Source organism: Muntiacus reevesi, chromosome 1, assembly GCF_963930625.1.
Source record: "Muntiacus reevesi chromosome 1, mMunRee1.1, whole genome shotgun sequence".
NCBI classification, from domain to species: domain Eukaryota; kingdom Metazoa; phylum Chordata; class Mammalia; order Artiodactyla; family Cervidae; genus Muntiacus; species Muntiacus reevesi.
Genome location: NC_089249.1, coordinates 89834233 through 89862009, shown reverse-complemented (window position 1 = coordinate 89862009; position 27777 = coordinate 89834233). Strand labels below are relative to the sequence as shown.

Sequence of the window (27777 nt, the reverse complement as noted above, 5' to 3'; positions counted from 1 at the left end):
CCTTAAGATGGTGTATAAGTCCTTCCTTGAGTCACGTTTCTCCCATGCGTGAATAGCTAATTAAATCTCTGTTTTTTCCTCTTGCCAATCTGTCTTTTACCAGGTTAATTTGCAGGCCCTAAGAAATAGACCTAAGAGGGTAGAGGAAAAATTTTCCTCTCTGACATTACCAACAAGAGAGAGAATGGGCTCTGCTAATCTGTTGTCTCTCCACAGGCTTGCGGAAGATGTTGCAAATGCTGGTCAGAGGCCAAGGAGGGGCTTTTAGGCCAAGTGTCTGAGCACCAGATCCCCCAAAGAAGTGGAAATTTGGGAGTTACTTTGATGACTACCTTAGTGTAGATTTGCTAGCACGCTGTATGTCCCTCTGTCATAGCAGCAAACATACTGGGTTGGTGTTCTATTATTATTGGGACTGTTTCATCTACTCAACCCTGAATTCCTAAGGACAGGACAGCAATGCTTATTTTTAATATGTGATTAGCACAATGTAATAGGCTCTGCTTAATGTTTGTTGAATTTTTTTTTTAAGAGTATAGTGATAAAAATCTTACATACCTCTTGAAGAAAATTAGCAAATATTAGAGATACCAAGGAGAAGTGAAACATCAGTTACCCACCAATCAGATATTACCATTGTTCATATGTAACTCTGTTTCCTTCCTGTCTCTGTTGAATGTTTGCTCTCATGTTGAAAGAAGAGATGCAAAGAGAAGAAAAATAGTTACAACTGTCAGATTCCCTAAGGGGCAATCAGTGATGTAAGGGGCTCACTGGAGCAGATCTCTGGCTCCCTCTGGGAACGACTTTCCTATTGCAATCAAGGGAAGATTCTTTCAGAAAGAACCTCTGAGTCCAGTTTCTGTGGGCTTTGGCGAAGGACTGTGGCTGACAACTGGCCAGGGTGGAGGGCCGGTGGGGAGGTGGAGTCTCAAAGCAGAGGGACAAGTCAGCATTGAGTCTGGACATTTGAATATTCTAAGTAAATAAATATATAGTTGTCTGATTTACACACAGCAAATATTGCTAGGTACCAGTATTTTGGGAATAATAATTTATATTTTCTGTGTTTTGCTGCTGTAAAAACCTGTCCAATTGGGGAGAGAAGCCAGTCAATGGTTGCTTTAGCCCTACCTAGTTTTTCTATTTTATTTAAATCTCTTGCAATGTCTAAGCAAGTGGGTGCTGAAGATCAAGATTCTGAAGTTCACGAATTGGTCACTTTCCCCAGCCTGTGCGGTGTAAGTTGCTGTGGCCAAGTAGGCCCTGAAAGTGGGTACATGTGGATGGGATAGGGACCGAGTGGCTTCCCCAAGGTCCTTCTGACTGTCTGATTTCTGCTCCTCATTCAGGATGCGAAGATAACCCTGGGTGGCCTGTCCTGCCCTCTCTCCCTAGTTGGAGACTTGGATGAGGGGCTGGCTAGGGCTTCTGGGGATGTCGTATGGATATTCCATGATGGGGTGTTGGAAAGGACTAAACCCCTCTGGTTGCCGTTTTCTCTGCCTGGTTGAATTCAATACACAGCCCTTTTCCAATTAGAAAGCAACTGAATATATACTAATGTGGAAAGTGTGAGCCATCACTTTTATTTTGTAGTATAGCAAAAGCTGTAGCTTATTCATTAAGTGAAAAGGAAGCAGAGAATGGGTTCCAGTGAAGCCAGATGGCAAACCTCCTTTTTGAATATCTACCTCTGATATGGGAGAGGGAACATTTCTTCAGAGCAGTGTGCAGGGGGGTGATTTGAGAGGTGTCCATGATCAGAAGGAGGGGGGAGGACTCTCCTACAATGGTGGTGTGGTTTTGGGTGTGATACTGCTCTGTCAGTGAGGAAAGGCCTGAGAGACGGGTTCAACAATTTTTCAGTGTTTCCCTTCCAGGGGCCTAGATACTTATCTCTTAAGAATGAACAAAATAAGAATTAAAGATAAAGGCATAGCTGAACAGAACAGTAATAATCACTCTCGATTTGAAATGGTACTTTGTCTCATGAAAGACAAAGACATACCAACAGCCTATTTCAGATTAAAGGCAACTAAAAAAACATAACAGTCAAACACAAGCCTTGGATCAAAGTTTGGATCCTGCGCCAGGAAAAAACAAATGTTTTCTCTTGCTATAAAGGATATTAGTGATGACTGGTCAATTTAAATGTGGAATTGTATTAGTATTAACTTCCTGATTTGGATAAGCATACTGTGATTATGTGATTATTTACTAGTAGTAAAGAACCTGCCTGCCAATACAGGAGACACAAGAGATTCTGGTTTGATCCCTGGGTTGGGAAGATTCCCTGGAGAAGGGCACGGCAACCCACTCCAGTATTTGTGCCTGGAGAATCCCATGGACAGAGGAAACCTGGTGGGCTAAGGTCCATAGGGTTGCAAAGAGTTGGATACAACCGAAGCGATTTTGCATGCATGCACACATTGATTATGTAAGAGAAAGTTCTTGTTTTTATACAACTTCTGAAGTGTTTAGGAGCAAAAGGGAACTGGGTCTGCTATTTATTCTCAAACAGTTCAGAAAAATTCTATATCAAGAGAATGTGATAAAGCCAAATGTTAACGTTTGGGGAATCTGGGTAAAGAGGTCATGGAATTTGTTGCACTGTTTTTTATAAGTCTGGAATTGTTTTAAGTGAAAGATGAGAATATTTTTTAAAAAGAATATTATTTTTAAAGCATTGTTATATCCTTTTTGTTATTTTAAAATCCAATAACAAGACCTCTTAGATGTTAAATTTTTGAAAAGTTTAAATGTTAGGAAAAGATGTTTCTGTTGTGCTGTGTTGCTCTTAAATAGTCCACTTCTCCAGACTGAATTATTTGCCTTTGGTGTGAAACGTTTGTTTTACCTTCAGATAACCAAAGACGTTACATGCCAGTAAAACAGAGAGTGTCAAGTTACTCCATGAGTCTGTGCATCTGTCACTTTAGACTCGGAATTAGAGGATTAGTAAACACATGCTTCCATGTTAATCTCCTTCTCCCTACCACCAACCCTTCTCTCCCTCTCCACCAAAATGTTGCCTTATGGGGACATGGTCCACTCTAGGATATACACTGGAGAAAACAAGAGATTTGGTTCCAAGTGGTCTAAATTTAAGTCCCCAGATCTAATGCTTATTAGTTATATATCTTTGAGTAGTTGATTTAATCTGTGTGATTGTCAGTTTCTCTAGGAAACTAAAATAATACTTGCTCTATATCACTTTCCAGAACTGTTGAGAGATCCAAGTAAAAGGGCACATGAAATGCTTTGATAAAAGCTTCACAGACTTTAGTTGTTACTGTTTACTGAATTTTGTATAAAGCTGGGGTGGGGTGGGGTGTGTATCTTCAAGGCCCCCTTTATAATGCTAACCCACCTGACATACTGTCTGTGACACAGACCTTGGGGACAATCTGACTTGGCACTTTTCAGTGCCTTGAGTTGATATTTACAAAACCAGCTACCACGCACTAACGGAGTACCTACTGTGTCTGGGTTCTTCATACCTTTCGTCCCTACAATAAGCCTGATTTTAGATGCAGGAGCTAAAGCTCAGAAAGGCCTCGTGATTTAAGGTAGGATACAAAGCTAGTAGGTGGCAGATTCTGAACTTGAGCCCAAGTCTGAAATGCATGGTCTGAGCTTCTTCTATCTGTGACCTTGGGTTTCTGGTGGCCAGTGAATGAAAGCCAGTAGTCACTCTAGGAAATGAGCTCAGAGATAGCGTGATTTTGCCTAATGGCCAGCCCAGGGGAATGGAGTTGTAACCCAGTGTGATGCTGTCAACATGTCAAATTCTCCACCACCCCAGACATCCACTCCAGGCAAATAAGACTTGGTTTGAGGTTTGGAACTCAAAGGGGTACTCCTCCTGGGGAATGTACTCATCTCTACAAGGCAGAAAGAGTTTGCCACTTTCTTACCCATGTTTCAAACATATCTTCTGGGCGCAGGCGACGTAGAGTGGGTCTGGGAAAAGAACAAAAGATAAACTTCCTTGAATAGAGATTATCTCAGCTGACACCAAAGCCCCAGCACAGTGAAATGTAGGATGAGATGTTGGTTCACTTCTCCAAGTTCTACATACTTGTTTTCTCCTTAAGGAAACAGAGCAGATGGACCCTGTTTTGTGTCACACACAGCTGGGCCTAAAGCCTTTTCATAGGCCCGTTTGAGCCCAAGATTATAAAGTCTATCACAGATAATGGGTCACAGGGAACGGAGTCAGCTTATGCCCAGGCAAGAAGCCCTTTCCCTCCACACTGACAGGGGACATTCCTGAGAACCCTGAGCAGGCCCAGATTCAGGAGACCCAGGAGAGGAAACAGCCCAGAGCTACAGTAGTTTTATCACCAGGGTGATCCATCAGAAGCCCTTGAGGGATGTTTGGAGGAGCCGGTTGGATCTATCTTTTGCTCATAGTTTTACTTCTTTTTCAATGTTGGCAAATACTGTTAGCTTGTTGGTATTTATTCATCCGAATGCTGCTTCCTTGTGGGGACCAAGGCGACCCCGTGATGGAGTCATGATGCTCCACGTTCAGTGATCCTATGTGACCATGAGGAGGGGAGGGCGGGTGGATGAGGTGGTAAACGCACCACCATGTTCATGTTCTGGTATTGTCTCTCCCTTAAGAGCCGAGGTCAGCAGACTACATACAGCTGGTGGATCCAATCCAGCCAATGGCTCCTGTTTTTATAAATAAACTTCTGTTGGGACACAGCCACACACATTTGTTTACATATGGCCCATGACTGTTTGCTCACTATAACGGCAGAATTGAGTGCTTGCAGCAGAGACCATCTGGCCCACAAAGCCTGCAATATTTATTTTCTGGCCCCTTACAAAAAAAGTATGCTGATCCATGCTAGTGCTAATGGTATCAAATATTCCTCTCCCAGAAGTTCTATGCACAAAATGTTCATCCTTGGCTTCATTACTTAACTACCCTAAAACCAATTCCTTGATCTGTAAAATTAGGATATAATTTGCTATATCCCCCATAATGTTGAAGATTAGGTAAAATAGCTTCCCAAAGCATCTGGCATCATACTTTAGGATGCTAACATTAAATCACTATCATTATCATTGTGGAATTTCGCTTGTGACATCTTACTGTAAGAGGTGATTTCTTCACTGCAGGGAGGTGATCTAACTTTGTTTGCGAAGGTAAATCCATATTCAGAAAATGTAGCCACTGATCAATGACCAACAAAGCCACACTGCTGAGTTCAGTTCTGCTGGAGTGCTAACTCCAGGTTGCTCTTGGGGGTCTGAAATGGTGGGACTGAGAGGCTTGTCTGCATCCCCCCAGGCCCTGGATCACCCCTGCTCCCACTGCCCGCATGCCATTTGGGGCACCTCTGGTGCTCTTTCACAAACTCCACAATCTCTGCTTCTGTGTAGGGTTTGTCAGGGATGGCAATGGGCTCGTCCATAAATGGCTCGTAGAAGTCAACCTCATTCATCTTCAAGGACAATTTCTTTGCAACCTGTAACAATTAGAAGCAAGACAATAGTTTTGTTGAACAGTAGTCTAGAGGAGCAATGGGTTGTCCAGCTACAAGTGTGTGTGTTCTCTGCAAAAGACATGGGAGTGTATGTGTGGTTTTAACTTAAATGTTGAAGTGACAGGAACTCAGCACCTAGGCCTGGCTGGACCCACCTCCTTTTGTGATCAAAGGACAGATAGAGAGGAAAAGTCCTCTCTGGCAGGTGAGATCCAGTCAGGGCCAGAGAGCAGTCAGAATGGAAGGTGGGAAATTTAATTCCATAATCACCATCCCTGAACTGTGTTTGCCAGGGCGGAATCAAATGTCAGCAGACTATGTTCAGTGTCCTGGGATGCATGGATTTAATTGAACCAATTTTGATAGACCAGGCAGTTGATGGAAACCATGTAAAGCACACAGGTACACAGAATCAGGGGCCAACCCATTAGCCTGTCCCTGATCAGCTCATAAACTGTAATTGCTATTTTGGTTGAAGCATTAGCCCGAGGGCTGTCTCTCAGTCCTGGGTGTGTCTGATGGTTTCTGAGGCTCTGGGAACTGCCTGGTTGGTTACCTGTCAGCAGGTGACCTACCATCCTGGTTTGTCCAGGGTGGAGGGATTTCCCAGGATTCAGATTTTCAGTGCTAATGCTGGGAGGGTACCCAGCAAGCGAGCTCACCCTGTGTCCAATAGAAAGCATGGGGAGCCAGCCTATAGGCTGGGAGCTGTGTGCTCTCTTGATTAGCATGGCTATGCAGTCTGCTCAGGGCAGAATGGTTGCTGTGTTCACCAGCAGAGCTGCTGAGCTCACATCTCCTTTTGTGAAATGATTCGAGAGGCTTGGAATGTGCAGCGCTCTGTAGAAAACCAAATGCCATTCTTTTCGAGTTCAGAGCTGTGGTCCCAGAAAGTACAAGGATGAACAGTGGTTCCCTTGAAACTAAAGAGGAATTGCCTAAGAGCTGACGCCCTGTGGTGGTAACCAGCGGTGCAGAGGCCCAGGGCAGCCATGACTAACTGGGGAGGGGGAGGAACCGGGTGTTACATAAGCTGTTACACAAGGAGGTCCATTCTGAGCCAGCACTGGTATCCCTATGGCTTTTGTCATCACTTGCTATTAATTCCGGGTCACTGTATTCCAAAAAGACATTTTTTAAGGACTTAAGGGAAGGAACACCCACGCGCTACTCAAGAGCTAACAAAAACAGCTGTGTTAAGAGCCAGAGTCTGTCAAAGAGATTTAATGGTGATGTTGATTTTGCTTTAAGGGACAAAAAGGTGTGGGGTTTTCTCTTTTTTCCCTCTTCTATGGTATGGGGGTGGTGTGGATGATGGGGTGGGGAGTGTGGTTAGGGGAAAGGGGAGGAAAGAGCAACTGTACAACCATGGGGTGGGTTTGCACACAGTTCTTCACAAAGCTGGGCCCTCGCAGAATGAGCTTGAAAATGACATTGGATTCTGGTTTTCTGAGTTCACCTACTACATATCTTAGGAACCAGGAAACTGTGTTTGTAGGAGGTGACCAGATGAACAAAAATGAATCATAGCAAACACATGGAGTGCTTGCTGTGTGCCGGTTACTGTTGCAAAGTGTTTTAAGTTGATTACTTTATGAATCTCCACTTTGATTGTACAAGGTCAGAGCTATTATTATACTTATTTTACAAATGATGAGCTTGAGGCACAATTTGAGGATGAATTGGTCAAGCAGAGTGTTCTGAACTGCCAATTTACCCCCATTCCAACTTTCCATTTCATTTCCTTCCAAATTACCTTTTCTTTGACATTGTACAGAAAGGAATTTATGTTCCTTTAAATATCAGATTGGCACTGTGCATGGTGTAGGGAGATATTTCCTTATTCCTCTTGTAACAGGTTCTCACCAACTCATCCGCAGATCAGTGTACCAGAATGAAGGCTTCCTGAAGGTGAGAAGCAACTCATCACACCCTCCATTAAGGTAAACAGTGGAGATGCACCTGTGTGTGAGAGTGTGTGTGTGTAAGGATGTGCAGTGTTAAGACCATGAATGTGAAGTTGGATTATGATGTTTGTATCTTGGGCACTCTGAGCAGAATTTTCTAGAGGCCTGTATCCCCTCTATAGGTCCGTTCCCTATATCCCCATCACTACCATAGAATTTCCTCATCTTGAATCTCAGACAATTCCTTCCTTTTCCTTTTAATTGTATCTTGGATGGTAAATACTGAAGGAGGCTGAACTTATTGAGGCACTGATTGATTCTTCAATGAATATTTAGTGGGGCTGACTTTATCCAAGGGACCCAGACCTGTTTCATGGATGGTACAATTAAATAAGAATGGATTTTGCTATTAAAATCTGAAGAGATTCAATTATGAATTCGTTTGTCCTTTTTTGAAAAAAATAATTAGTTGGAATGGAGTTTGCCAAGGCAAGAAGATTACAAAGTACAATGGCCATTCTTTTGACATTTGCATGTGTGTAAATTTTGATAACATGTTTTTCCACAAGTTGCAAGCCATTTTGGTTGTTGCAGATCAAACCAACTCAATGAATTTAGGTCTTCTCAACATCTGTCTTCTCTGTCAACTTTGTTTAGAGAATCACAGCTTCTTTTGACCCAATATGGTTCAAACAAATGATTTTGCTTCTCACTGTTTACTCCAAGAAAAGAACAGGTCAGTGGCAGATGGCATGAGATAATTAGAACTGACATTTTCAGGCTGTGAGGTGCCATAGACAGGACGCTGGCCTCAGTCCTCTGACTCTTGCTCCATTTGCTTCAGGCAGGTTGGGCCCTTGTGTGGCTTGATACAGGATCAAGATCCATTGATCAGTGCTGGTCTCAAACCTGCGTGCCGGATAAAATCTCCCAGGGAACCCTTAGAAAATGCATATTTCTGGGCCTGGCCATAATGCTAAAAAAAAACCCAAATTTCCAGGTGTGACTTCCATGAACCAATGTTTTTAAAAGCTCCTTGGGGCCTACCAACACGGACAGTGGTTGGAAACTGGTAAACTCCCAAATCTACAATCAGCAGCCCTGATATCTCATCCTCATTACAGTTCTCCAATGCATATAATGTATTTAACATAATATATTTATTGGTTTGTTTACTTACTTTCTGTCTTCCCATCTTCTCCTTCCCCCAACACATATTAAACTCTAAATCCTACAAGGACAGAAATCTGATTTGCTCAATGTTGTGCACCTGGCATCTGGAAGAGTGTCTGGCACATAAAAGGGCCTCAATAAATGCTTGCTAGGTGAGTGGATGAATAAATAAATGAAAGATCCTTGCAGTTGAATGTCTTCCCAACTTGTAGAAATCAGAGCTCAGCACCCTGTCTTATGTTCCTCTACAGATTCTTCTTCCTAGATTTCCTAGTGTTTTCAGTAGTTTTACGGTCTTTACTGTCCCGAAGCAGAGACTTGGAATCTTAAGCTGTTTGTGTGTCTTCCCTTGTCTTTCTCTCCATCTCAACCGTGGCCAGGTCCCCTTGTCATCTCAACCTCTGCCAGTTGGTTTTTCGTCTTTGGGGCTGTATTAGGGTTTCCTGGACCCTTGCCTCTCCTGACTTCAAACCTCTATAAAGTCCTTCCTTTTCCAGGTCCCTCTGGCATCCCCTATGGTGGTGCATCTCACTAACAGGTCCTTCCGCCCACTTCTGCTCTAGCATCCCCTGCTGGGCACCAGTGGGGCTTGGACTGGGGACAGCCATGCCTCCTGGACCCTTCCGTTTCCCCCACTCTGCACCTGATGACTATAAATTCTTAAGTACCTTATGGCATAATAGAGACCGCCCGGTGCCACAGCTCTTCCTTCTGTGTTCTACGTAGAGGTAGAGAGTGTGTCTCTTTATAAATGTCATAAAACCCCACAAGGCTACATGAACAGGGGCACTTGGGACTCAGTGTCTTTCAGAGTTTTTAGTGAAGAGCCCTGTGAGTTTTTAATTATAGCCTGACCTCACCTTCATGGGCCACATATGGTTGGCCTGGAAGGCACATCTAAAACCAGACACTGCCCTGAGTTCAGCGTTGGACCAGCCTTATAGGAACTGAGGCCTTCTTGCTTGGCCACGCTTATCTGTCTGACTCTGTCTTCCTTCAGATGAATTCTTACCCAGGAGCTACCGTATTCCCTCCCAGTCCATCATAACCAAGCGGCAGTGATGAATTTCCTTTATGCTCCTCTGGGCCTCCCCTTCTATTACCGCCTCCCAGTCTCCCTTCACCTGGGCTTAGATGACTGCCTCTTCTTAACAACAGTACTGGTTCACACTCACTGAATGTCTGCTGTGTGCTCTGTCTTTCTTTCTCTTGAGAGCAGTAAGACAGAGCATTTGACTTTGGAGTCAGGCTGACCTACTAACTATGTGACCATGAGCAGATCTATTTTGTCTCTCTGTGCCTTGGTTTCACCTTCTATGGATTGAGAATCCTAATCCCTCTTATACAGGGGTGTTGAGAGGATTAAATGAGAAAACCTATGCAAAGCTCTTAGCACAGAGCCTGACACATGAAAAGTACTTAATAAATGATAGTTATTATTCCTTTTGATATTCTCGTTCCAGCTCTCTCCCAACTCTAATCCACACAATTATCGTAAGCGTTCTTCAAGTTTGGATTGTATTACTTAGATTATAGAGCTCTCTTCTGGATTATAGGCTTGCAGACTGGGGTCATACCCATAGAAGTGGTTATGTATATAGAGTTAATGCAGTCTCTTTTCATCATACTCCTTCCCTGCTCCAGCACTTACAGGCTTCCTCTTGTTTTTTACAGAAAACTTGAACTCCTCGCGGGGTAGCAATGCCCATGAACACTGTTCATCAAGGTCTCACTCCTCACTGGGAGTAACTTTTACCTTTTTTGCTTTTAACTTTTGCCACTTGAATTTGATCAAGACGCCAGAACTTTGTCCTAGTTTATTTGTTCTAGTAAATATTGCGATGTAGAGCTTTTAGTTTGGGGTGTACGTGTGTGTGTGGTGTATGGATGTGAGTTTCTTAGTGTTACATTTGTGTGGGTGTGAGTGTGACTGTGTGAGGAGGTATGTGTTGTGCTTGTGTGTTGTGTGAGTATATGTACTGGTGTGTTGTGTGTGGTTATATGCATGTTGTGTGTGTTGCGTATGTGCATATTGTGCAGATGTGTGAATGTGAATGTGTGGGTGTACACCCTGAATCTCAAGAGCAGTTACAGAGTCTCCTACTTAATGGTGTGGTACGGAAGAAAGGGCATGGATTTTGGGTACAGATTGTCCTAAATTGTGATCTCAGCGCTACTACTAATTTGCTGGAGACCTTGGATACCACTTAACCTTTCTGAATCTTTTTTCTCATCTGGGAAATGGTGTTTTTACTTTTCAGAGTTGTTTAAAGGATTAGAAACAGTATAGATGCAATATATCAAGTTGTGCCCAACACACAGAAAACCATAAATAGCCCTTTTAGTAATAACTGGAGCAAGAGCACTCCAACCATACTAGGCCCCAAAGAAATTACCTACTGACTGATTCAAGGTGCCTATATCTCTGCAGTTCTTTGGCTTAAAAAAGCACTTGCCACATGCAGAAAATATAGTTCCATTGAATTATAAATGAGTACACCAATGACATCTCCTGATGAGTAGAAATGGGTAACTTTCTGAAGCACCAGGGCTTTAGATGGTCTGTGCTCCTCCCCAGTGCATCCCCTATCCTTGCCCAGTGGAGGGGAAGTATACAACCCCAGGAAGGGACAGGATGGCCCTCAACAAAAAGGAAGCAGTGACCAGTGACCCGGCACATCTAGGCTCATATACTTCTGATTCTTAGTGTTGAAGGTGATAAAGAGTGGTTCATCTCTTTTTATTGCATATTTTCAGAAATACCCTTACATCCTCTGAATTAATAATTGTTGTACTCATTTCTTATTCAATGGTAATTTAATGCCATATTTCTAACACTTCTGGCAAATGTATTCATGGATGGAGGAGTGTTAATGTTGCTAAAAGAGAAGGAGAAGTCGTGGGAAGGTCAAGCTTTAAAGTGTTTAAACTGAGGTTTCTTAGGTACTTACGCCTTTGTCGAAAGTAGCAAAAAATTTGATATAAGGCTGGAAGTGTTCAGCTGCCTCTTCAAAAGCCTTGTAATCTAAGAGGAAAAAGATAAAAGGGAGAGACATTTTCAAGATTCACATTGCATCAGAAATTTCTCTTTTTAAACAATCTAGAGAAAGTGGGAAGCCAATTAGCTCTGATTGGATAGTTATTTGATAGATATTATTTAGATGAAGCATTTGATACAATTTTAAATCCCAAGGAATTTGGGTGGACTGTCGTTCAACTATCCTGAAAAGGATCTCTTATTTTTTATGTTTGCGCTGGGTCTTTGTGGCTGCTCTCTGGCCTTCTCCATTTGCAGCAAATGGGGGCTAGTCTTCGTTGCAGTATGAAGCTTCTCATTGCGGCTTCTCTTGTTGCAGAGCTCAGGCTCTAGGGCTCACAGGCTTCAGTAGTTGTGGCACACGGGCTTAGCTGCTCCGTGGCATGTGGCTATGTCCCCTGCATTGGCCGGTGGACTTTTAGCCACTGGACCACTAGGGAAGTCCCCTAGAAAGGAACTTTTCATCGCACTTTTATGTGTTTTAGGAAATTGGGTGAAACCAAGAGAAGACAAGAGAGAGAAAAACCAAAAGAAGTTTTTTCTCTCAAACTCACTGGTAGTTATAAGTGCACCCTCTAAAGAGAATGCATCCTGCTGTATAAGTGAGCTCTAAGCAAGACGAAAACCCACTTAGTATGCAAAGCAGCTCAATAAAAAGTGACATCACAGAAGAATTTTAAATTTCCTAGCAGGAGTACTTCTTTGGGTAAATCCTAGTTTTTCTTTCTCTCTTTTAAGTTTTCTTTTTTCATTCTGATCCCTTGAGAGAAAGACTTAAAATTAACCAAGCCCAGGCTTGATTCTCTGTCCATAAAATTCTCCAGGCAAGGCTACTGGAGTGGATAGCCAGTCCGTTCTCCAAGGGATCTTCCTGACCCAAGGATTGAACCCTGGTCTCCTGCATTGCTGGCAGATTGCTTACCATCTTGAGTATGGTAAAGAATCTGCCTGCAATGCAGGAGACCTGGGTTCGACTCCTGGGTCAGGAAGATCTCCTGGAAAGGGGAATGGCAACCCACTCCCATATCCTTTCCTAGAGAATTCCATGGACAGAGAAGTCTGACGGACTACAGTCTTTGGGGGCTCAAAGACTCAGACACGACTGAGCGACTATAATACTATTAGACTTGATTCTGGCCCCAGACTGAATCTAAATGACTCAATATAAGCATGAGACCCTGTGAGTGTGGCCATGCTGTGCCTCACTACACATAGGCAGTTACTGCTTGGTAAAGACATTCATACTCCTGCCTGATATGTGAGGGTGATGGAAATGGTGCTCGTGTGGATGATTCTGCCTAAAGTCTATAATCCTAAAGTCTATAGTCAATGATCCTGCCGTTCACTTTTATTAAGATTACCTTTTTTTCCCCATTTCATGAAATTTCATATCCCTTCATCGTCAGAGGCATAAGTTTTCTCTAGAATCCCAGAAGCAGGCAGAATTTTCTAATATTTAATCAAAAACATTTCAAGAATAATGCTGACTTAGGGGACAGCAAGTTGAATAAGACAAGTACACTGATCTCAAAGGCTCACAGCCAAGGAGGGTTATGGGCCCTCATAGGACCACAATGCAGCGTGATGGTTGTTAAAATAGAGGAAATCACATAAGCCCAGGCAAGACAGGGGTTGGAAAATCTACAAGAGCAGCTGGACAAGCTGATGCAAATTTACACAAACTCATTCCTCATAAAAGTAGTTGGGTTGTCAGAAAATATATCATAAAACCTGAGAGCTGGGCTAGAGGATTAGGTGGAGGGGAGGAAGTTGGGTGAGAGATTTGGAGAATGAATAGAGAGAAGGTGAGAAAATGCAGAAAGTGGAATGGTTATAGCCATACCTGAGTTATTTATGTCTATCTAAGGCAGCATTTTCCCTGGTGGCTCAGATGATAAAGCATCTGCCTACAGTGTGGGAGACACAGGTTCAATCCCTGGGTCGGAAAGATCTCCTGGAAAAGGAAATGGCCTCCCACTCCAGTATTCTTGCCTGGAAAATCCCATGTACAGAGAAGCCTGGTAGGTTACAGTCCATGGGGTCACAAAGAGTCGGACACGACTGAGCGACTTCACTTTTACTTTCATCTAAGGCAGCAGTGGGCTCCATCAGAATCCTCTGCCCCCCCTTCCCTGACCTCTTGTTCCTGATGAACCTCTCCTTGCCTCCAGGAACCCCTGTCCTGATAGAAAGAATGTCCTTTAGCTGTGTCCCAGGATCTCCCTTCTTCACTCGAGGAGCCAGTCTATATCCCTTTTAAGATGCAGAAGGGTTGACCGAGATTATTTGCCAGCTTCAAACTGTGGTTTCAAGGCTTCTAACTGTGGTTGAGCCTTTAGCCTCACCCAAAGAGCAGCTGGCTTCTAGGAAACCCAGTCTAGTCTTCAGCTCTGTTTGATCTCATATGATCCCAAGGTTTTTCCTGCCCTTGTGTACTGTTTTGATGTTGACTAGGTCCTACCTGGCTCCTCCCAGTCTGACTATGCAGTTACTTTGATCTATCCCCTTCTGGAACAGGCTCCTGAACATCAACTTTTAACCTCAGGCTTACTGCAGTTGTGTCTTAGCATTTCCTCACGAGTTTTCCATACTGGGTATTGACCCTTTAGCTTCACATTTTCCTTAGTTTGGTGTTCTTAGCCATTACCTGATCTCCCTCAGTAAGTTTTTGTCATGCCGTCTTAGCACTAGCATCCATAGTTACATGTTCAAACTGGAGATGGACCTTCATGTCCAACCTCCCTGGGAGATGTAGCCTCCCAGTTCTTCCAGATCCTTTCTAATTGGGTACCAAACGTCTTAGGCAGCCTTCTGTCCTAAGACCATTCCAGTCTACCTATGTTTTAAATCCTTCCAGTTTCCCCACTGTCTCTCCATTGTTCTTGTTCAATAGAAAAGCTTGAGATCATCTGCAAAGTCCTTGTCTTCTGTGCCACTACACTTCCTTGACCTGCTGCTGCTGCTGCTAAGTCGCTTCAGCCATGTCAGACTCTGTGTGACCCCATAGACGGCCGCCCACCAGGCTCCTCCGTCCCTGGGATTCTTCAGGCAAGAATACTGGAGTGGGTTGCCATTTCCTTCTCCAATGCAAGAAAGTGAAAAGTGAAAGTGAAGTTGCTCAGTCATGTCCGACTTGTAGTGACCCCATGGACTGCAGTCTATCAGGGTCCTCCATCCATGGAATTTTCCAGGCAAGAGTACTGGAGTGGGGTGCCATTGCCTTCTCCGCTTCCTTGACCAATCACCCTCAAAATACAGCAGAAAACACAGGATTCTCAACAATTGCTTCCCTGGGTGCCTTACCAACTCCTAGCTTCCCCACTCATTGACCTTGGCCTCTTCTGAAAGGCAAGAAGGAAACAGAGAGATGGGGTTGCCTAATAAAACAACACGATGCTTTCCACCAGTGTGTGATGGCCACGGGTGTGTTACAGGAGGCATGATAGATATAAAATTTTTTAGTGATAAATCTCTCCAGATATTTTCTACAACCATTCAGATTTTTGAGTAGTTAATATTATATTTGAAAGCAGTGGCTCCCTCAGTGAATGTTCTGTTTCAGTAACAATTATTTTGTGCCTAAGAATAGTGAGCGTCACGGCTAGAGAGAGGCTGCTCCCCTGTGGATCATCTGAGTGTGATTCTTACTTTAGTCCAAGTTGGTTTATCATCAGTGATTTTTTTTTGGTTTGTGAGGCTCTGTAAAATATTTAGTTTTTTCTTTTGATTTAATTTATTTTTTTCTCCTAACACCAATGGAATGTATGATAGCCGTTTATTATGCTAATAATCATCAAGATCAACATTATCAACAAAATCTGGTATTAGGTATTTCTAAAGAGGGCAAAACTGATTTTCTTAACTTCCTGAATTATTCAATTTATGCCTTCCTTCTTCCCTTTTTGCTGTTCTATCTTCCTACCTTCTTTCTTTTTCCTAATGCCTGTATACATTAACAATTAGCCAATCTGATTCTAGATGGGCTTTCATAAGGTATTATTGTTTTTGTAAATTAAAAAATTATTTCTTTCAAAAATAATGATTGGGAATAATTTAATTAGCTGATTCATTAAAGAGGACCGTAGGCCTTCATGGCTTCAGAACTGATGGTGAGGCTGTAATGACAAGAAGGTGCAAAGACTGTGTTGTCAAGTTCTTTCTGAAAATTTTGAGATTCAAGCAGTATTTATTCACAGAAATTCTTTGTTAAAAAACATTTATCTGTTGGTATGAATTCCACATAAGAGATTGTTACTTTAAAAAGTGACCCCAGGGACTTCCCTGGTGGCCCAGTGGTTAAGGATCCACTTTGCAGTACAGGGTACATGAGTTTGACCCCTGGTCAGGGAACCCAGACCCCACATGCTGCGAAGCAACTGAGTCCATGAGCCTCAGTTACTGAGCCCACATGCTACAACTGGAGGATTTGGACACCATGATGGAAGACGTCGCGTGATGCAATGAAGATCCTGCGTGCCACAGCTAAGACCTGATGCAGCCACATAAATTAATTATTTTAAAAAGTGACCCAAATAATACCCACACCCCATAGCCCCTTCTCTTCTTGTGTGTGTGCTCTGTTGTGTCTGACTCTGCAGCCCCATGAGCTGGAGCCCTCCAGGCTTCTCTGCCTATGGAATTTTCCAGGCAAGAATACTGCAGTGGGTTGCCATTTCCTACTCTAGGGGATCTCGCCGACTCAGGGATTGAACACACATCTCTGGCATTGGCAGACAGATTCTTTACCATTAGCAACACCAAGCTTCTCTCCTTAGTTCCAAGTAAAGAAATAGGTTCAGAAGACTTGTCTCTGCTGTATCATACTCAAGCAGGCTCACTGTGCAAGGGGAGTTTTACTAAGAATTTATGAGCTAAGAGATGAATTAAAAAAATTGTGATTTATGTTTGGTTTGAAAGCTCTTCAAAGGATAAATTATTGGCTTCAAAACATGCTGGAATTTGCTGAGCTCCTGAATAAAGTTAACTGAATATTGTAATGACAATATGAAATATATAATGTGCTGACAAAGTTTTTCAATTTAAAAGCAAAAATTTAACCTTAGAAAGGAGGTTAAAATGGCTCTAAAAGTTAACTAAAAATTGCAATGACACTGTGAAATATACAGTGTACTGACAAAGTTTATCAATTTAAAAGCAAAAATTTAACCTTAGAAAGGAAGTTAAAATGACTCACTAGTAACTTTATTATTTAAATCTTAAGAAAAAGTTGTTAAGACCAGTAGAGTGATAATTGCATATTCCAAAGCAAATGCTTCATTATTATTTTTAAATATGTAGTATGGAAAAGCTTAGCTGGGTTTGAAACTTTTTAAGATAATCATAAGAAATATTAACATTACATTTGTCATTGAAAAGGAGAGTAATATCTGTTAGATGGAAAGATTGTTCACATCCTTGAAGGACAATTCAGAGATTAGATTATCTAAATTCTGTTCAATGGCAAGAAAAGATGGTTCATCAATCAAAGAAAAAAAAAATGAGTGTTTTCCTGTCATTTGCCACCATCTACATGTGCCAGCAAAGTCTCTGGTCAAGAGTGACTATCCAGAATTTGAAAAGATCATTTAAAACCTTGATCAGGAACTGTATATTGCTATTTCAACCATAAAACCTAATATCAAAAGCTATATTCTTAGAAGCAAGCACAAGATTTTCATTCAAAATCTATAAATATTTTACTTGGAAGTTTTATACAATGTAATATTTGATATCTTTCCTATTATTTTGTAATTATTATATTAAGAAAGTGAAAAAGCATCCTTTTTGTAAGCCCAAATAAATCTCTTCCAATTTACCCCTACGTGCCTTACAAGCATGGCCACGTTTCGTGTGTGCCTTGACCTGACACAGCTGTGAAGTCCTGAAAGTACAGCCCAGTGGTTCACTGTTTGAGCCTTGAAGTCAGCCGTCTGGGGCTGTCTGGGATGTAAATCTTGGCTCTACCATTATTACTAGCTGTTTGATACTGGGTGAGTTCACTCAACATTTCTGTCCCTTTATATCTTCATCATTAAAATGCTGATAATAATGGTAGCTACCTTACAGGCTAGCTGTGAGAATGAAACTAAGGCATCTACAGAAAACTCCTAGCATAGGTCCTAGAATATGATATACATTAGTTGAATGGAGCAATTATTGTTATTCATTTAGGGTTGGGGAAGGTAGACAGTGGAAGATGTGCTTTTCTCTCTCTCTCTTTGTGGCCACAGTGTGCAGCCTGTGGGATCTTAGTATCCTGGCCAAGAATCAAACCCAGGCCCTTGGCTGTGAAAGCGTGGAGTTGTAACCACTGGACCATCAGGGAAACTCCAGAAGATGTCCTTTTTATTCCAATCCTCCCACCCTCTATGCTGTCCTGAGCTTAATGGAGGAAGAGAGAGAAACAGGATGGGGATGGATAGAAACAATTGAGGGGGTCAGGGAAGGCAAAAAAGGATTAAGGGAAATGAAAGGAAGAGGAGAAAGTAGAAGGGGGTGGGAGGAGAACCCAGAGTAGCCCGCCTCTATATGGGAATGTGAAAATTGAAATAAAGTCACCTAAAGAACTGGGTTGAAAGTTCTTAGCTAGCTTCCTTCCTATCAAAGCACCCTTAAGGAGGGTGAATCTCTATTCACCTTTTATGTAGCAAATTAGAAGAGAGCTGAGTCATAGGAGAGAGAAAATAGGTGGGTTGTTGATGAGATGACTAAGGATACCAGTTGGCAGATGGAATACAGAAATGGCTTTACAAAGAATTTCAAAACATTTTGGAGATTCCAGAAATAGACATAAGCAGCCCTTATTTGCACCCTCCCATGTACTAATGCTACCCAATTCTCTTTCATGATTACCACTCCTACTAGCACTGTCTCTCTCTCCACAGTTCAAACACAAGAAAAAGCCTTAACTCATAGGACCCTTGCTGCCAAAGTGCTTTAAAAAATGTCCTCAAGTAGTTGGCCTTCCTGGTTCCTTCTCTTCCTGTCTCTTCCTGGTTCCCACTCGCTACCCCAGTCACCTCTGTGTAGGTTGTAGTGATGCTCCAATATGTTCCTCTGCCCACCTAAAACCTGGCCACAAAGCTTTCGAAGGGAATATACCCAAGGGTGTGGCCATGCTGTTGCAGGCATTCTTGGTGGTCAGTGGAGGTTGACCAGCAATTTCCCAAATTGTGCTACAGCTGCCAAGCTGATCCCTACCCAGATTTTCCTCAAATGCTGTCCAAGTGACTGAGAAGCTCTCTAGCTGCTGACCACGGGAGCTGCCAACGTCAAGGAGACAGCCCTTTCTGCCCCATGTTGGGAGAGAATCCTGCCAGTTGATGGGCAGGTGGAGAAAGTGGAGGAAGGGCTTTTCTCTCATCTTAGATAGATAGATAGACTGACGAGCCCCCTTCAAGGTCAGAGAACATGGCCCAACCTCAGCATCCTTTCAGCTCCCCCACCTGTTTTGCATAAGTTCTGCTCATTTGTCCCATTGCACAGGGTGGAAGGAAGAGTCTCCCTCTATGTGCTGATGGCTCATCCTCTTTCTGGGTAATCTAACACATCTTGTTGGGAAAGGAGCCTTTAGACTGACAGGCTCGGGTGGACAGACAACTTACGTTCTGATTCCTCACTCTTGAAAAAGCCGATGAGTTTGATGTGGTCCTCAATGCGCTCAAAGGCTTGGACTTCCAGTTTGCTATTGATGATCTCCACTGGGTCTTCAATGAGCTGGAATGCCACACACACAACACAAAAGATGTTCAAATAAAAGAACTGTTCCTGCCCAGTAGGTGAGTCAGGCGCATGTGTAGAGTGTTTTGGGGGGGAAGTTGTGAACTTAGTCTGAGTTCTTCATGATCCATTTCAGTTTTTCCAGTGAGGTGAAATTGTGTCCTTTCTTAGAGGAACGGACCTTAACTCATGGAGTAGGCCGACTGGTCTAGGAGCAACCTCATTTCTCTTGCCAGCTATTGATTCAGGAATGGCATGTGACTCAATTCTGGCCAATGAACCTCCAGAGTAGATCAGCTTGAATGCCTGGGGAAAGTTCGACTTTTCTTTTAAGAGAGCAATGGAGGTCAGATTCTTTTCCTGTCTTATGGGATATGAATGAGGAAATGTGACGTATCAGCTCCTGGCACTGGACCTTTTTAAAAATTTATTTTTAATTGGAGGATAATTGTGTTAGCATGTTGTGTTGGTTTCTGCCATACAACAACATGTATCAGCCATAAGTATACATATGTCCCCTCTGTCTTGAACCTCCCTCTCACCTCCCATCCCATCCCACCCCTCTAGGTTGTCAGAAAACTTGAGAACAGTCAGCTTGAGGACAAAGCCAACACAATTACCTGATTTACAGAAAGAAACGGAGTTAGGGCCCTGATTTGGTCAAGTCTAAAATCTGCCTCCGCCTGGTCTTCCGTTTGTCAGTGATGTTGCTCATTGTTTAAGGTACTTGCGTCTAAAAGCCCCCTCCTAGCTGATAGAGCCAGGGCAGGGCCACGTGGGCCCAGAGTTGTTCTGTTGCCTCCCTCAGCCTTCTTTAGGGCTTGCCAGCATGGGTCAGTGAGATGAGAGTCTATGGGCACTGTTTTGTAGGAGGTAACCTTCGGCTTACTTCTGACCCGCTCAGAATTTTTGAGGCAGCTGGGAAAAGGCAGTAGGCCACTGTGGTCTAGCTGGTAGATAAGGAGTCGCCAGTACGGATGGCCTTTATCTGCACAGGCACCTGTGTTCAGAAGTACTTGACTTCACAGCTGCTATTGAAAGTGTGAGTTTAGCTATGGAAAAAATATCTGTATAGTGTCTATTCCTCTACTGGCCTGAGCACGTAGATCCCAGGGTGTTGTCCGTCCATGGCTGAGAGCGAATGTGGTATTGGAGGGCTCCTCAGCCCTGCTTCTCTTTATCCTGTCTGAGGGTCACTCAGCAGGTTATTACTCCTCTCCCTCCTCCATCTTCCACTGACCGTCCTCCTCTCTTCCTTACACCCCCCTTCAGAAGCCCTAGAACAAAGCCAAGGGGTTTCTGGGGATGTTTGTGAAACTGGCTCAGAGAGGTAACATCCTACTGCTACAAAGTCCTAATTTGTGACCCTCTGGTCACTAATAAAACAGTTTCTGAAGTGATTTATGGGCCAGCTGCTGAGTAGACATAAATATTGTCGTGATGTAGGCATGCTTTAGTTTTTTGTGAGGCTTGAGAAATCTTTCTTAGACCAGGTCAGGTTATCTACCTTTTCTGTTGTTACTTTGGGGTCTTACGTTTCCCTGTATTTGAACCCAAACAGCACCACGCAAGGTCACTGGGCACAGAAGCTTACGTCCAAGAGAAACTCCACCAAGACGTCAGCCGCAAACTCGCCATCAAACTCAATTGTGCGATCACCCTTAAGAATATACAGGCTCCCTTCTTCATCAAAACCTAAAAGAAACAAAGAGTTCCCAAAATAAAATCATCCTGATGAACGAAGAGCCATCCTGTTGGCCAGGGTCTGGCTCAGGTTTCCTGGGTGACATGGGGTTAGGCTCCGTGGAACTAGCATTAACCCGAAGATTGGTTCCCTTGCAACCACACCTCAGAAGGTTCCCAAAATGGAAGCTCAAAACGAAATAGTCAAGAACCAACAATTCCACCTGGACTTTAGCTTAAAAGAAAAACCTCATCACCACTCTGCCACTGCTTTAACTTTCTAAAAACTATTGCTGACTCCATCCTTCTTATCAGAAAGTTTTCACACCGACTGCCCATCTGGCTCTGTAGCCTGGCATGAAGCCCTTCCACAGCCCAGTGCCAGCCCTGTCCTCTGCATTCGCCCTTGGGTGGCCTGTGCTCCCTTGAGAACTTCACTTTTCAGCCCTGTGCTTCTCCCTGGAATTTTTGTCCAAGAGCTGAGGTGAAGGGGACAGAAAGGAAAAGCCATAGTGCATGATTCTCTGTACAGCTGTTCTCCTTGCGCCTGGAGTGACCTTTCCCACTACACCAACACCACTGTCACTCATCCTGGTCATCTCCTCTGGGTCTTAGCTTACGACCCATTTTTCAAGAGAGAGCTTCTCCAATCTCCCTTGCCATTATGGATCTGCTCTCAGCTCCATGTACAGGTACTCACTACAACAGCCATCCCTCTAGAAGGGTAGGGCTGTTGTCCTCTTGGGACCCCAGCACCTTGCTTGGAGTCTGGACCCCTTGGGCATCCCATAAAAGTTTGCAGTCAGAGCAAACGCCTTGCTTGCCTATTGTAGCTGAATTCTGCACGTCTTTTCGCAGTCTGCTGATAAGGCTGCAGGAGCAGGTTCTGCATCTTCTTTCCCGCCCTGCTCGCTCTCCGTGTGATGTCTCCCGCCCTCCTCGCTCTTAGCTGTGTACTTTCACAAATGCTCGCTGGAGAACTGCGTTTCCCCCCCAGGAATGCTAAATAGCTGAGGCTGGCACTTGGTCCAACTGTATGGCATCCTTAATTCCTTAGATTAATTGTTTTCAAACTCTCAATTAGCTGGAGGATGCTCTCTCCAGATGAACTCTTCTGCAGAATCTCTAGGGAAAGGGAGGCTGGCCCACTGCCCACCATGTCCCAGGGCACTTCTGAAGAAGCCCTAGTATGCTGCGGAGCTCCATGTGTAAATCTAAGGGAGGAGCGTGCCAGGTACCCCTGAGGCGGGCGGTGACTGATCACAGAGGGTGCATGGCGAGCCTCAGGCAGTATCCTGCTGTTGGACTTTTCTCTGAGCCTGACACCAGTTAGGAGATTGTTGCATTAGTTCAGAGACCAAACTCTGGCAAACGGAAATGGGGATGGAGTTCAAGGAGCAGGTTTACAAGATACAACTGTCCTGTAAACTCCAAGGATTGAATAATCAGAAAGAACCTGCCCCATGTCATTTACAAGTTCATTTAGACGTCTGAAACCCCATCACATCCTCCACTGGGAGAATATCCATCAGTTCATTCTTATGAATGCTTGCCAAGCTTGTGCTCCCTAAATTTCTAGATTGCTAGAACACTAGTGTTTTCCTCTAACTATATTTATTAGAAATTCTCCCAAATTCTCATTGAAAGAGTGGGAAGAGGGAAGACTAGGGAATCAAGAGGCACTGGACTGAATTCATCAACTCACTTTTGACAAGGTAAAGAGTTGAATATGCTTTGCTCCCCTGCACAAGGGGAAAAAATTCTTAACTTTTCTCCAGGGAAGGATATTCTCCAGGCATTCTTAATAATGCATTATCACTTATAGTCATGAGTCTGCCTTGTATCTAACCTAAATGTTGTCTCCTACATTTTAAATCTTTTTTAAAAAAAACTGATCTTGAAAACAAAATAGGAAGGAGTTGTTTGAAATTCTCTAAGATAATGAACTTTCGTATATATCTAAAGGTGTTTACTGACCCACCGCTAATCTTTTTCTTTATTCTGTGATTACTACTCCCAATCCAATTAACCTTTCTTTAAAGGTCCTGTTTTATAACCTCCCGCTCTCTTTTACTAGCCATCCTTCACTGGTGATGCAGAAAAAGTGAAATGGTCAGTACAGGTGCGGGGTGTTTGCAAACCAAGGAGTAACCTATATTCTCTCTCCTTGGGATTAGAAGTGTAAGAATCTTAAAGTCCACTCGCACTTAACCATGACATATTGACACAAGAGATTACAACTTGCACTGTGTAGTCATTTAACCATACCTCCTCCAAATCCTCCCGTTCATCCTTGGTGACAGTACCCAGCTGGGGTTTGGCCTTCAATATAGAAACAACTGGGACCCTAGAGTCACTGCTATTAATGATATCCTTTATTGGCTGCTTCAGCTAAGAGGTCAGGAAACAATAGGTGATGCAAGAGGAGATTTGATCTCCCTCAAAGTGATCACTGTGTCAGTGAGGTTAGCCCCCCCTCCCCTTTTTTAAAATTAATGTATAGTTGATGTACAGTGTTAGTTTCAGATGTACAGCAAAGTGATTCAGTTATACATGCATGTATTTTTCAGATTCTTTTCCCATATAGGTTATTACAAAGCATTGAGTATAGTTTCCTGTGCTATAAGTAGGTCCTTGTTGTTTATGTAGTGTATACATGTTACTCATGAATTCCTAATTTATGTTCCCCCATCCTCTGCCAAGACGCTAGCCTTTTAACCTTTTCTAAGAGCTGGAAATAAAGGTTTGAACCATTCCATTTTCCCATGAAGAGACCCTCTTTCTTGTACTGATCCAAAGATATATTAAATGTCTAATGTGAAATCATTGAATTCAGGCCTGTATTTACTTTTTGTGACACTCTTCCCTAAGCTAAGACTAAGCTGTCCAGGATCATTTTATATTTATTTAAAAACAGTCTAGTTATCATGCAAGAAAAAAAATGACTGTACCTTTTTTTTTTTTTTTTGCAAGACACATTTTTTTCTTTGTGATCTATCTAAAAAAAAAATATCACACTTACCTAATTTCTTGGCAAGCTTGGCTTCTTTCTTGGCATCCACCATCACAAAGCCTATATCTTTATGTTCCAGAACCTGGGCCACAAGCTGAAGGGAAAGAGAAGTAGGACAGTAAGTGAGTCAAGGGCAGCAAGGCGTAGAAAATACCACGGGACAGTATTTTGATATGTTGACAAGAAGATTTCTCTCCATACTTCCTGTTACTCTGTAACCAATTAAAGAAGCAATGTAGAGATTCTATATTTACACCCTCAGGAGAAGGGTGATTCAGCAGAATTCTGAGAACCAAGGAGAGAAAAATGTGAGGACCAGATCTCAGATTTGGAAGGCCATATCCATTGTTGCATATGCTTTTTTGCCCTCAGGGTAGATAAAATTTGAATTGGGAGAGAGCAGAATCAGAAAGGAAACAAAAAGAACTCGGTACCAATAGATTCCTACTAAGGTGCCTGGAGCCCATCCCCAGCCACTGGGGTTTGGCAGGGTCACAAGAGATGCCAGATAGGCTGAGGGACCTTAGAATAAAGGAGGCCTGTGTCCCCAATACCCAAGATGGTCTTCAAATCCCTCTACCCCATGGACTTGAGGAGTAGGAACGTCAATTGAGGGTGTCTGGTAAAACGACCTGAGATGACCCCTGAAGTTTTCCTGCTTCCAGCTGAGAGGAAGAACTAGCAGAGTACCTGGGTGGATTCATAGCCTCAAAGGGGAAGAGGAGGCAACAGTGTCAGCTGGACAGATGGGTGGACTGGGTGGACACCAGCTACCTGCTGACACCACGCGTGAGCCTGGCATCATGTTAAGCTCCCTGAAAGTTAGATATGAGGAAGCAGCGCTCAGTCACTCAGTCGTATCCGACTCTTTGCAACTCTGTGGACTGACTATAGCCCACCAGGCTCCTCTGTCCATAGGATTCTCCAGGCAAGAATACTGGGGTGGGTTGCCATTTCCTCCTCCAGAGATAAGGAATTAGAGAGACCCTCAATTGACTGAGATCTAATTCCTGCCATCTGGCTGAATGGAGGCTTAAAATAGAATAGAGTGGGGAAGCTCCCAGAAAGATCATGAAATATTAATATTACATTTCTTTATTTAAAATTTTAGAAAAAGATAATTGCAGATTAATATGCAGTTGTAAGAAATAGTACAGAGAGATCACTCATACATTTTACCCAATTTGCCCCCAAAGTAACATCTTGCAAAATTATAATACAATATCAAAACTGGATATTGGTATTTATATAGTAAAGATACAGAAGATTTCCATAACAATGAGGAGCCTTCATATTGTCCTTTTATAGTCACATCCACTTGGTTCCACCATCATTCCCTCCCTAACCTTGGCAACCGCTTGGCTCCCTAACCACAACCCTGGCATCACCAAGTCAATGGGCATGAGTTTGAGCAAACTCTAGGAGATAGTGAAGGATGGGGAAGCCTGGTGTGCTACAGCCCATGGGGTCACAAAGAGTTGGACGTGACTTAGTGAGTGAACAACATGTTCCCATTTTCTGTAATCTTTTCAAGAATGTTATATAAGTTGAATCATAAAATATGCAACATTTGAGGTTTTTTTTTTTACTCATATTTCTCTGGAGATTCATCCAGATTCTTGGGTGTATTAATAAATGATTCTTTTGTATAACTGGGCAGTATTTCCATATTATGGAGGTACCACAGTTTCTTCAATTATCGTCAGCTGGAGAACATCTGGGCTATTTCAAGTTTTGGGCTATTAGGAGTAAAGCCACTGGAAACATTTATATACAGGTTTTTCTGTGAAGGTTAGTCTTAATGTTTTTAGGAAAAAATACTCAGGAGTGCAATTGCTGGGTTGTATAATAATTGCATGTTTAATTTTTAAAGAAACTGCTGTTTGAGTGGCTATTCGGGCTGCTGCTAAGTCGCTTCAGTCGTGTCCGACTCTGTGTGACCCCATAGATGGTAGCCTACCAGGCTCCCCTGTCCCTGGGATTCTCAAGGCAAGAACACTGAAGTGGGTTGCCATTTCCTTCTCCAGTGCATGAAAGTGAAAAGTGAAAGTGAAGTCGCTCAGTTGTGTCCGACTCTTAGTGACCCCTTGGACTGCAGCCTACCAGGCTCCTCCATCCATGGGCTTTTCCAGGCAAGAGTACTGGAGTGTGTTGCCATTGCCTTCTCCCAATAACAACATAGGGATGAGGAATCCAGTTCTTCTGCATCTTTACCAACATTTGGTGTTGTCACTTTTTAAAATAAAAAAGTGACATCTAAAATAAGATGTGTAGTGATATCTCATTATGGTTTTAATGCATTTCCTTAATGGCTAATGATGATGAATACTTTTAGATGTACTTACAATCAGTATGCTCTCTTCTATGAAATACCTGTTCATGTCTTTTGTCTATTTTCCAAATAGATTATTTTTGATAGCTGAGTTTTGAGAGCTTTTTAAATATTAGTCCCCCGGAGAGGGAAATGGCAACCCACTTCAGTATCCTTGCCTGGAAAGTTCCATGGACGAAGGAGCCTGGCAGGCTATAGTCCATGAGGTCGCAAAGAATTGGACATGACTGAGTGACTTCACTCACTTTTGTTGGATGCGTGGTGTACAAATATTTTTTCCACCCTGAAGCTTATCTTTTCATCATCCTAATAGGTCTTTCTAACAATAAAAGTTCTTGATTTTAATGAAGTCATATTTATCAGTTTTCCCACTTATGGATTACACTTTTGGTGTTAAGTCTAAGAACTGTTTGCCTAATCCTGTATCTTGAAGTTTTTTTCTAATTTTTTCCTAAAAGTTTTATTATTTTCTTTTGTTGTTGTTTCCCGCGACTTGAGGGATCTTAGTTCCCTAGACAGGGATTGAACCTGGGCCATGGCAGTGAAAGCACTGAGTCCTAACCCCTAGACTGCCAGGGATCTCCCTAGAAGTTTTGGAATTTTAATTTTATGTGTAAGTCCATGATCTGTTTTAAGGGTTTTGTGTGTGTGTGTGTGTGTGTATTTTTAACCAATGGTGTCCAGCTATTCCAGCACCATTTATTGAAAGAGCTATCTCCTGCTGTAACTTCTCTATTTGCCTATTCATTCTTCCCTTCTTGACCTCCTCTGCTCTCTGTTCTCTTTCTTCCTCTCTAGCTCCTAATCACTCCTTTCATCTAAGGCCAAGGATACTGGGCAGAAGCACAGAGAGCTGCTCTGTGCATTCCCTCTGGTGACTGGAGGTGGAGGGGTAGGTAACAAATGATGCCTCCACCCCATGGACAGATTTCTCTTCTTTCTTGAATTTTGGCTGAGACTAGGGAAGGCTTAGGATGAAAGATATCATCAGTGTTTATGTTATGACTCATCTTGAGCGTCCCTGTAATGCTTAAACAGGCCTGTCTGTCTGCGAAGTCACTTGGCTTTAATCTATTGCATTCAGTTTATTAGACAAGATCATTTTTGAGTTTTCTGGTGTTCAGTGCAAGCTACTTTGTCCTGTTTAGTGCTATCAATATGTTAACTGAAATGCTCCCTTTCTATGATTAAAAACTAATGATGATGAGACCTGATAGCTTTGTGGTATTAGACAGTTTCCCTATTCCTAAAGTGTGAGCCTCTAACAGTGGTTCTTAAACCTAGAGCACTGGGTGATATGGGACTTCCTGGCCTTCCCTCCAGAAAGTAGAGAATAGAGCTGGGGTGGAGCTCAGGAAAAAATATTTTCATAAACCACACCACCACACCCCATGATTCTGACACAG

General features: G+C 42.9%; 1 protein-coding gene across 1 annotated transcript in view; it reads right to left on the bottom strand.

The window, feature by feature from the left end:
- The window catches only part of CASQ2 (calsequestrin 2), a 74203-nt gene that overhangs the window by 19913 nt on the left and 26513 nt on the right, over positions 1-27777 (bottom strand). The window contains exons 2-7 of the mRNA XM_065927176.1: positions 24049-24133; positions 20938-21038; positions 19229-19340; positions 11539-11612; positions 5359-5489; positions 3921-3966 (exon numbers count right to left, since the gene is read on the bottom strand). Coding sequence (XP_065783248.1) covers positions 3921-3966; positions 5359-5489; positions 11539-11612; positions 19229-19340; positions 20938-21038; positions 24049-24133 — 549 coding nt within the window. The remainder of the gene's footprint in view (positions 1-3920; positions 3967-5358; positions 5490-11538; positions 11613-19228; positions 19341-20937; positions 21039-24048; positions 24134-27777) is intronic.